This window comes from Panthera uncia, chromosome C2 (genome assembly GCF_023721935.1).
Source record: "Panthera uncia isolate 11264 chromosome C2, Puncia_PCG_1.0, whole genome shotgun sequence".
NCBI classification, from domain to species: Eukaryota; Metazoa; Chordata; class Mammalia; order Carnivora; family Felidae; genus Panthera; species Panthera uncia.
The window spans coordinates 122,011,513-122,023,086 of NC_064810.1; the positions used below are offsets into that span (position 1 = coordinate 122,011,513).

Below are 11,574 nucleotides of genomic sequence, written 5' to 3' on the forward strand. Positions count from 1 at the left end.
AAAACCTTGAAATATATATATGTATACATATATATATACATATATATGTATACATATATATACATATATGTATATATATACATATATATATACGTATACACACATATATATACATATATACATATACATATATATATATATATATATATATATGTATATATGTATATATACACACACACACATACACACACATATACCTGCCTGGATAATTTTACAGTAAAACTTTGGTTTGTGAGCATAATTCATCCCAGAAACATGCTTGTAATCCAAAGTACTTGTATATCAAAGCAAATTTCCCCATAAGGAATCATGGAAACTCAGAACATTCATTCCACAATCCAGAAATATTCATGTAAAAATGATTACAATACTGTAATCTAATACAAAGTAATAAAGAAAAATAAATTAACCTGCACTTACCTTTGAAAACCTTTGTGGCTGGTGTGAGAGAGACAAAAGAGAGGAGGGTTATACCACTATCACTAACGGAATCACTGCTGTCTGTTGGCTCAAATGGAATCTTTCTCGTTTTGGTCAACTTTAACAAGGAACCTATTCAGTGACCTAGCATTGAAGCAATGCATTCCTAAGCTTACTCTTGTATGGAAAAGCAAAGGACTGTCCATAGGTGCTTTGAAGTGACGAAACATACACTAGTGCTGGTTGAGGGCACCTTCCAAAGTTCTGAAAAATCACTGATTTTTGCCAAACACCATGGCCTGAGACCAAGCATCCGAGCATGGGAGACTGATCACCCACAATCCCTCAGTGAGAGGGAGAGAGAGAGAGAGAGACCATTGGTTCAGTTGTGATGATGTGACGTTTGGCGTCACGTACTACTTGTACTGCAAGACATCACTAGCTTATCAACTTAAAATTTATTAGAAATGTTTGCTCGTCTTGCAGGACACTTGCAGAACAAGTTACTTGGAATCCAAGTTTTTACTGTATTTTATTATCATCATGGAAACTTTTTAAAAAATCGATAATACCATGTTGTTTCTTTTGTTATAAAGGATTTGTATAAGTCCTTGAAAATACTGTCTGCAGAACTGGTGCCTTGGCATAATTTAAAAAAGCAGGATGAAAATGAAGGTATCAGAGTTGAAGATCTGTTATTTATAGTAGATACCATGTTAGAAGAAGTTGAAAATAAGGAAAAGGTAATGCTTAATACTTCTGTAAATTTTCACATTTTAATGTAATCTTATCTTAAAAACGGATACTGATACAGATATTGATATTCTACTAGAATTCTATGTCTCTTTTTAAAGTTTTTATTAAAGCCTTGGGATTATTTTAAGACGTGGACCATCTTTCTCTTTCTCTTTTGGACAGGACAGCAATATACCAAACTTAAAAACTTTGCAAGCTATTGTTTCTCACTTCCAAAAATTATTTGATGTGCCTTCTTTAAATGGAGTCTATCCTCGAATGAATGAAGTTTATACTAGGCTTGGAGAAATGAACAATGCTGTGAGAAACCTCCAAGAACTCTTAGAATTAGGTGATGACTCTTTGCCCTGTCTGGCCCCCATTTACGAATTATTCCTGATAAATCAAGTAAAAGTAGGTTAAAATTTTTTAAGTAAAAAATTGAGGGTAATGGAAGCATAAAGTATTTGATTTAATGATTTTGAAAATTCAGTTTTAAAATACCCTTTTATTTTTTTCTTACAGATAGTTCAACTTCATTGTGTGTGTTGGTGAGCACAGTTGGAAAATTGTGTAGGCTGATTAATGAGAATATGAATGAGCAGGTTATACAGGTATTAGGACCTGAAGATCTTCAAAGGTATTTATTTTAAAAAGTTTGCAAAATATTATCCAAAATGCTTGGAGTGATGAAATTGAAGACTTTTAAAACTTTATAAGTTATTTACCTTTCCTGTTTGGGATAGCATCTTTTAAATAATTTGACAGTCTAAAATATCTCACACCTTATAGATAGATGGAGAGAATGCCAACCATTTTCAAGGTAAAAATAGATTGTAGGGCCTCTAAGTTTATATAGGGTGGGTCAGGACTCCAGCATTACTGCTCTAAGCCTGTTCCCAGGGGAAATTATATATGGAGAAATTCAGACCTTATTAGCAACATCATGTAAGTGTTCAGAATATATAAACCAGTCCTATTTTTAATATACCACCATAGACCACTTAATAATCACTAACAGTGTATTATTTGATTAAAAGATAAATGTTAAGGATTTTTTTTAAAGCTAGTCATCTCTAAAATAAGATCTGATTTTTTTTTTTAAATATTGAAACATTCTAGCTATACTTCAAGCAACTCTTCCCACCCCCTCCCCCCAATTTGGTACTGTAACATATGGGAAGAGGAACACATACATAAACCACCTATTCCATATATTATGTAAGTTTTCCAAGAAAAATCCTTACCTAATCTGACACTTGAGTTTTCTGATACTTGATGCTTTTTTTTTTTAATTTTTTTTTAACTTTTATTTATTTTTAAGAGCGAGAGAGGGGCACCTGCGTGGCTTAGTCGGTTAAGCACCTGACTTTGGCTCAGGTCATGGTCTTAAGACTTGTGGGTTTGAGCACTGCATCAGGCTCTGTGCTGACAGCTCAGAGCCTGGAGCCTGCTTCCCATTCTGTCTGTCTCTTTCTCTGCCCCTCCCTGGCTCTCACTCTGTCTCTCTCTCTCTGTCTTTCTCTCTCTCTCTCTCTCTCAAAAATAAACAGTAAAAAAAATGTTTTTGAGAGAGAGGGAGAGAGAGATGGGAGGAGAGCATGAGTGGGGTAGGGGCAGAAAGAGGGAGACAGAGGATCAGAAGCAGGTTCCATGCTGTGAGCGCAAAGCCCAATGCTGGGATTAAACTCAGGAATGTGAGATCAAGACCTGAGCTGAAATCAAGAGTTGGCCGCTGCTCAACCGACTGAACCACCCAGGTACCTCAAAACAAGTGGTTTTTTTTGTTTGTTTTTATTTTTTGAGAGAGAGGGCACAAGTGAGTGAGGGGGTGTGGAGAGAGAAGCAGGGCTCCAGCTCACCTGATATGGGACTCAAACTCAGGAACCATGAAATCATGACTTGAGCTGAAGTCAGATGCTTAACAACTGAGCCACTCAGGTGTCCCTGATACTTGCTGCTTTTAAAAGGAGCATAGCTCTCATTATTGGTCTTTTTTCCCTTCCCATATTTATACTGTCTACTGATACTTATTCTTAATATTTAATAGAATACTGGATATAAAAACCAATTTTTAGAAAACGTTAAAAAGCAAGGTCTCTTAAAAATCCTTGAGCTAAATGGAAAGTTTTCCACATCAGGAGTGTTACATAAATTTAACTTTGGGGGCGCCTGGGTGGCGCAGTCGGTTAAGCGTCCGACTTCAGCCAGGTCACGATCTCATGGTCCGTGAGTTCGAGCCCCGCGTCAGGCTCTGGGCTGATGGCTCAGAGCCTGGAGCCTGTTTCCGATTCTGTGTCTCCCTCTCTCTCTGTCCCTCCCCCGTTCATGCTCTGTCTCTCTCTGTCCCAAGAATCAATAAACGTTGAAAAAAAAAAATTTTAATAAAAAAAAAAAAAAAAAAAAATTTAACTTTGGAACACGTGTTTACACTGATAATAGATACTTCTCTACAAAAGTAGTAAAAGATCAACACAGAGCTCAAAAATCAAGGATTGCAGTAAATTATTATTACATTTATATTTAAATTAGCAGGAAATTTCCTAACATTGTGAAAATGTTTTATTTTCAATCAAATGCAAACCTTAAGTTGGAAATTCAGTGTAAACTGTGCATTTTTTTTAAAAGCATTATCAACAAATTGGAAGAACATGAGGAATTTTTCCCAGCATTTCAGGCATTTACTAATGATCTACTTGAAATCTTAGGTAAGATCTTTGTTGTTGGTGGTTAAATTTTGAGTCTTAAGATATCATTGGGTTGGAGGGAAGAGTGTTCCTTAGTCACTGTATTAGTGCTTGTACCTAGAAGTGTTTTATTAGAAAGTGTCTAAAAAGCACTAACAGTTCTGGAAACACACTCCTAACTTGCAGTTAGAGTTGGTTAGGGTTGGTCTACAGAACAGAGAAGGTACATATCCTTTAAGGAGCTGGGGATTGCCTTTGTTTTGAAATCTTAAAAGGAGAAATGGCATTACTCTGGCTGGGCCCAGTTTAACCCTAGCTCTGTCATGGCTTAATGAGAAGAAATCGTGGTAGAATTTATGATCTTGGAAGATGTTTTGTGTTGTTTTTTTTTCTTCCTTCTTTTTTTTTTTTTAAGATAGAACTTACTGTGTTTTTTAAATACACAAATTAAATTTCCTTCTCAGGTGATAAGTAATGTAAAGTAAACATCTGTATAAAGAAAGACACATTTATAAACCTATATATAGTAGGGAAGATATATATTTGCATTTTTGTTCATATTGAGAGTTTTGTTAGTTTTATCTCTTGAAGGGAAAAAATGTAACTTATTTAGGAATTTTAGGCAAAACAGAGACCCAAGTCTCTTATCTTATAAAATTTTTTTTTCATGTTTATTCATTTTTGAGAGAGAGAGAGTGCAAGTAAGGGTAGGGCAGAGAGAGAAGGAGACACAGGATCTGAAGCAGACTTCAGGCTCTGAGCTGTCAGCACAGAGCCTGACAAAGGGCTCGAACTCATGAACTGAGAGATCATGACCTGAACCAAAGTCAGATGCTTAACTGACTGAGCCACCCAGGTGCCTCTAAGTCTCTTAAGTGTGATTATATATGGTTATAAAAGTAATTTATCTTACTATTAAGAACATTTTTAAAGTTTAAAGTGATTTATTCAGTGATTAATTTTTTTTTATATAGCTCATTTGAAAGATTTTTTTTTTTTTTTTTTTTTTTTTTTTTTTTTTTTAAAGAATGCCTCCTTGACCATAGGAAATTGAATTAGAAGAGGAGGGGGCACCTGGCTGGCTCAGGTGGTAGAGGCTGTGACTCTTGATCTTAAGGTTGTGAGTTCAAGCCCCACATTGGGCATAGAGCCGACATTTAATAAATTTCTTAAATTAGAAGAGAAAATGAGGTTTAGTAGAAGATAAGGGAATGAGTAAATTAAAATTTGGTAAGAAGATGAATAAATGAAAGAAACATCTGACTGGAATATCTAGCCTAGTAAACGTAAAAGTTTTGTGGCCTATTTTATGTAGACTGTGGAAGCAAGGGAGACAGTGACTGAATGTGTTTTAGGCATAGAAATGTGTTGCCTCGTATTCCAAACAGCTTTGTTTCATAGAATAATATTTTTCTTGCTTTGTGGTAGCAGTTAAACAGTGAGGTTCTCATCATTAATAAACATTTCAGTTGGTGTACAGGTAACACTTATTTCAGAATCCTTCTATAGAAACTTCCTCTTAGATACGATACTCAGCATGGTTCATGTGGCATCATTTACTTCAATAAGCCATATCTCTCTGCAGATGAACTCTGTATTTTTGTCACAGTTGAAACTCTGGAGTTACATATGACACTTAACATTGGGAAAGTTAAAATTGTTTGGCAAACATAACTATTTTTATCATTACTAGATGTCATTTTAAGCATTTAGAACTATGGAATGTTGTACTGAATACCAGATATGGAGAAGGACTTTGTTTTCTTACATAAGTGGTATGATTAGCTGAGAATATTCTCATACCAGCCAAGATCCTTCTCTGTGGGATTTATTTATAAGGCAGATTTCTCATGTAGTGAAAAAACAAGTGTGATTTCAGAATGGGGTTCAGGAAATAACTTGATCTTGTATCTTATCGTGATATGAAGTATGAATCAAATAATCTGTTGTAGATCTGCATATATATTTTTTCTTATATCCTGATGCTTTGTAAGTGTATCTAGACAAGTATTCTGAGTGAAGTCAGGAGCTTAAGTAGCATAGGCTATAAATTTAGGCTAAAGGAAAAACAACCAAAATTCAGCTAAACATGGAAGAAGAGAGGTGGACTCTAAGGAAGCATTTTTACATAAAAGAAAATGAATTTATAAACAGTGGCCTAGCAGAATAATGTAGAAAAAAGTGGTCAGAATCTAGAGAACCTCCCACTGGGGCTTTTGGGGCTGGAGTCTAGATAATGAGAGAAAAGGACCTTGCTTCTCCAGTGACCAAGAGCTTTCAGACTGAATTCTAACAGGCTGGTTGGAAGCAGTCTTAGAAAGAGAAACCAAATTCACAAAGAATCTGGCAGAGAAGAACCTGAGCTAGTTTATCTGGTAAGGTGGACCAGGCTAAGCTCTGCAGTACATTGCATCTGAGATTTGTACTTTGAGAAGCCTCACACTTTTTATTAGGTAGATATGTTGTTTCATCTAAAAGGTAGACCTCAGAATGATCTTACTAATGAGAAATTTGTCCAGTAGAATTAAGGAGAGGACTATGTTCCATGAGAAGAAATCATTAAGTCCTCAGATGGGTACCCAGAAGAGAGACAGCTTCTACGCAGGATTTCACCATGTAGGCTCACCCATGTAATTATATAGATTTAAAGAGGCAATGACATATCGCAAATGTCGCCAGTATGATCTCTTAATAAGAGGACACTGCTAATGAGATTAATATCAGAGTCAGAGGATACTTGTAGGTATATGGTAGCTTTTACAAACAGATGCCCTGTAAAGCATCTTTGTTTCAATCAGTGATACTCTTATCACCACTATTGGGTAAAAATTTCATGTGCATCAAAGTGCTAGTGTTGCCTTTGCATTTGAGGTTTTCCTTTCCAGAGAGATTGTCATTTCATCTGAGCCTATCACTAGATAAAGCTATTCTTATTCTTGTTTTTCTGTTACAGAAATTGATGACTTGGATGCCATTGTACCTGCAGTAAAGAAATTAAAAATACTTTCATACTGAAAACAAATCAAATTATTTTTACTGTGTAAATTGCATTCTTAACATTCTGAGTATTTTGTAGGATCGTGCTTTAAGACAAGGGTTAAAAATGTATTTACTCTCAGAATTCATCCCCTTCTTAATATTGGGTCTTCCCATCTATATTTTTATTAACTTTGAGATTCTTATAGAGAAAATAGTTGCTAAGCTAAAGTGGTAAGTTAACTTTAAATCCTTTAATCTTAAGCAATTCTTGAGTGCTTTATAAGATTGTTTTAAAATGTAGTGTGTAAGTAAAAGAAAAACTCAGGGAGACAGGTTGCAAACAATAGAAAGATTGCATTTAAATTGAGGGTTTAGTGACCTTTTTTTATTCTGGGAATAAGGATTGCCAATGGCTGTCTTGAATTCAGCCAATAGGAACCTACTGCTTTCCTGGCAAGGAAATTGCACATTCTACTGAGATATCCTTCATGGCACTTGACCTTTCAAAGCTGGAGGAAGAAAAGGAAGAAGGAAAAAATGTTTTATCTTTGGGTTAGGTTAGGAAATGAATTATGAGGTAATAGGAGTAGATAATAGTCTCTCATTGAAAAAAGTGTCTTTTTTGCAATCTTGATGTAATGTACTTTTTATAAGGACATGAAATCTTAAATAAAGTTCTTGTGAAGAATTTCCAAATGTAAGTGTCCTCAGTGACTTATTTGCATTATTCACATAGAATGAGTCATATTCTCTTACAAGGCTGATCCTTGCTGCATTTTATTTTACATAAGAATGCTTTTATTGCTGCTTCTACTTATTCTCTGTTCTCAATATTCAGTCTGAGTTTCTTTTTTTTTTTTTTTTTTAATTTTTTTTTTAATTTTTTCAACGTTTTTTATTTATTTTTGGGACAGAGAGAGACAGAGCATGAACGGGGGAGGGGCAGAGAGAGAGGGAGACACAGAATCGGAAACAGGCTCCAGGCTCCGAGCCATCAGCCCAGAGCCTGACGCGGGGCTCGAACTCATGGACCGCGAGATCGTGACCTGGCTGAAGTCGGACGCTTAACCGACTGCGCCACCCAGGCGCCCCCAGTCTGAGTTTCTTAAGGGACCAGTGTTACCCCCCCCCCCCCCCCCCCAATCCCTTGCCACTCTGTTATAAGTAGCAGGCCTAGGTTCTTTCTAGATTTAAAATTCTTTGTTTTGTTAGGCTGCAGTTACATTTCTAAAATTTTTTTTTAATGTTTATTTATTTTTGAAGGAGAGAGAGGGACAGAGTGTGAGTTGGGGAGGGGCAGAAAGAGAGACGCACACACAGAATCTGAAGCAGGCTCCAGGCTCTGAGCTGTCAGCACAGAGCCCGATGCGGGGCTCAAACTCACAGTGAGATCGTGACCTGAGCTGAAGTCAGATGCTCAACCAACTGAGCCACCGAGGCACCCCTGCAGTTACATTTCCAAACATGAGCCCACAGTCTGTGAAAGGACCTGTGTCTTTTGAGAGTTGGGTAGAAAAAGTAATTGGATATTTAATTATGTAAATACTCTGAGCTGATTAGATTACTCTAAGAAATTGCTGTGAGGCAGCTAGAAAATCTAACGTTATTTGAAATGAAAAAATATAATTTAAAAAGTATGTGAATTTAAATTTTGTTAGCTAGTTTAAGAATCTCTGGTTAACTCTTAGTTTAAAACAGGTTTCAAACGTTTCCTCAGAGGCCTCAAGAGTTTTTTGGAGGATCACTGAATGGGACAGTGCCACTAGTAAGAACTTTAGGCCCCCTCTGTTGGATCTACTTTTATCCAGTTTTAATTATTTAAAATATAAGTAAAGTACTGAAATTAGTGTTTGGCCCCTTTTTAACTTTTTAATTATGGAATAATTGATTAGTAGGTTGAACATATTTAAAGTATACAATTTGATAAGTTTTGATACACCTATACCTGTGAAACCATCACCACAATCAAAATAATAAACATACCAATCTCTCTCCAAAGCTTCTCTCTTTGCTCTTGGTAATTTACCCAGCCCCTTGCCACCCCTAAGCAACAACTGATCTGTTCTCTGTCATTATAGACTCGTTTGCATTTTATGGGATTTCATGTAAATGGAATCATAAAATTGATTTTAAAAAGTTGTTCTCTTTTTTTGTCTGGCCTCTTTCACCATAATTATTTTAAGATTTTTGCATGGTGCATTTATTAACAGTTCATTCCTTTCTATTGCTGTGTAGTATTCCATTGTATGAATATACCACAATTTGTTTATCCATTCACCTAGTGATGGAGATTTTAGTTATTTTCCAGTTTTTGACTACTACAAATAAAACTGCTATAAACATTCATGTTCAGACTGTTATGTGGACATACCTGGTATCCAGTGTCTTGAAAATTGTTGTTTCATGTATTTTGTCTGTTCTTTGTTTTGTTTTGGTTCTGGTTGGTACAGGTGGAAGGGTAAATTTGGTTTCTGTTACTCCATCCTGGTTAAAAGTGGAAGTTTAGAAGTATTAAGTCTGAAAATGTGTAGGGTTCTTAGGTTGTCTTTTTATTATTTTTTTTTTAATTATTTTTTTCTAATTTTACTGCATTGTAGTCAGAACATGTTTTGTTTTTTGGTATCAGGTCTTTGGAAATTGTTGTTTCTTTGTCACTTTTTATGTGATGAAATTTATACATATTCCACAAGTTGTTTTAAAAAAAAAGCCTGATCTCTATTTGATATATATGGCTATTATACTTTTTTTAATATATATAATTTATTGTCAAGCTGGCTAACATAGGGTGTATACAGTGTGCTCTTGGTTTTGGGGGTAGATTCCCATGATTCATAGCTTACATACAACATCCAGTGCTCATCCCAACAGGTGCCCTCCTCAATGCCCATCACCCATTTTCCCCTCTCCCCTGCCCCCATCAACCCTCTGTTTGTTCTCTGTATTTAATTTTATTAATTAAGTTCAATAATTAATTTAATTTATTGTCAAATTGGCTAACATACAGTGTGTACAGGATGCTCTTGGTTTTGGGGGTAGATTCCCGTGATTCATCGCTTACATACAACACCTAGTGCTCATCCCAACAAGTGCCCTCCTCAATGGCCGTCACCCATTTTCCCCTCTCCCCTGGCCCCCCATCAACCCTCAGTTTGTTCTCTGTATTTAGGAGTCTCTTATGGTTTGCCTCCCTACCTCTCTGTAACTATATATTTTTTCCCTTCCCTTCCCCCATGGTCTTCTATTTAGTTTCTCAAGATCCACATATGAGTGAAAACATGATACCTGTCTTTCTCTGACTTATGTCACTTAACATGATACCCTCCAGTTCCATCCACATTGCTGCGAATGGCAGGATTTCATTCTTTGTCGTTGCCAAGTAGTATTCCATTGTATATATAAACCACATCTTCTTTATCCATTCATTAGTTGATGGACATTTTGGCTCTTTCCATAATTTGGCTATTGTTGAAAGTGCTGCTATAAACATTGGGGTACATCTGTCCCTATGAATCATCATTCCTTTGTCCTTTGGATAAATCCCTAGGCGTGCTATTGCAGGGTTGTAGGGTAGTTTAATTTTTAATTTTTTGAGGAAACTCCACATTGTTTTCCAGAGCAACTGTACCAGTTTGCATTCCCCACACAGTGCAAGAGGGTTCCCGTTTCTCCACATCCTCACCAGCATCTATTGTTTCCTGAGTTAATTTTAGCTACTCTGACCAGTGTGAGGTGGTATCTCAGTGTGGTTTTGATTTGTATTGCCCTAATGATGAATGACATTGAGCATCATTTCATGTGTCTGTTGGCCATCTGGATGTCTTTGGAAAGTGTCTATTCATGTCTTCTGCCCATTTCTTCACTGGATTATTTGTTTTTCGAGTGTTGAGTTCAGTAAGTTGTTTATAGATTTCTGATACTAACCCTTTGTCCGATATGTCATTTGCAAATATCTTTTCCCATTGCGTGGGTTGCCTTTTAGTTTTGTTGATTGTTTCCTTTGCAGTGCAGAAGCTTTTTATCTTCATGAGGTCCCAATATTGATTCATTTTTGCTTTTAATTCCCTTGCTTTTGGAGACATGTTGAGCAAGAAATTGCTGTGGCTGAGGTCAAAGAGGCTATTACCTGTTTTCTCCTCTAGGGTTTTGATGGTTTCCTGTCTCACATTCAGGTCTTTCATCCATTTTGAGTTTATTTTTGTGTATGGTGTAAGAAAGTGGTCTAGGTTCATTCTTGTGCATGTTGCTGTCCAGTTCTCCCAGCACCATTTGCTAAAGAGACTGTCTTTTTTCCATTGGATACTCTTTCTTGCTTTGTCAAAGATTAGTTGGCCATACATTTGTGAGTCCAATTCTGGGTTTTCTGTTCAATTCCATTGATCTATGTGTCTGTTTTTGTGCCAGTACCATACTGTCTTGATGATTACAGCTTTGTAGTAGAAGCTAAAGTCCTGAGTTGTGATGCCTCCTGCTTTGGTTTTCTTTTTCAACATTACTTTGGCTATTCAGGGTATTTTGTGGTTCCACAAATTTTAGGATTGCTTGTTCTAGCTTCAAGAAGAATGCTGGTGCAATTTTGATTGGGATTGCATTGAATGTGTAGATTGCTTTGGGTAGTATTGACATTTTAACAATGCTTATTCTTCCAACCCATGAGCACAGAATGTTTTTCCATTTCTTTGTGTCTTCTTCAGTTTCCTTCATAAATTTTCTATACTTTTCAGCATACAGATCTTTGACATCTTTGGTTAGGTTT

General features: G+C 36.1%; 1 protein-coding gene across 3 annotated transcripts in view; it reads left to right on the plus strand.

The window, feature by feature from the left end:
• CEP70 (centrosomal protein 70) overlaps positions 1–7,511 on the plus strand; it is a 70,210-nt gene extending 62,699 nt beyond the window's left edge. For all 3 annotated transcript variants that reach the window (XM_049628754.1, XM_049628753.1, XM_049628755.1), the window contains 5 exons: positions 1,017–1,163; positions 1,339–1,507; positions 1,681–1,795; positions 3,784–3,863; positions 6,796–7,511. In XM_049628754.1, the coding sequence (XP_049484711.1) occupies positions 1,017–1,163; positions 1,339–1,507; positions 1,681–1,795; positions 3,784–3,863; positions 6,796–6,857 (573 nt within the window). In that variant the 3' untranslated portion in view covers positions 6,858–7,511. The remainder of the gene's footprint in view (positions 1–1,016; positions 1,164–1,338; positions 1,508–1,680; positions 1,796–3,783; positions 3,864–6,795) is intronic.
• The last annotated feature ends 4,063 nt before the right edge of the window (positions 7,512–11,574 follow it).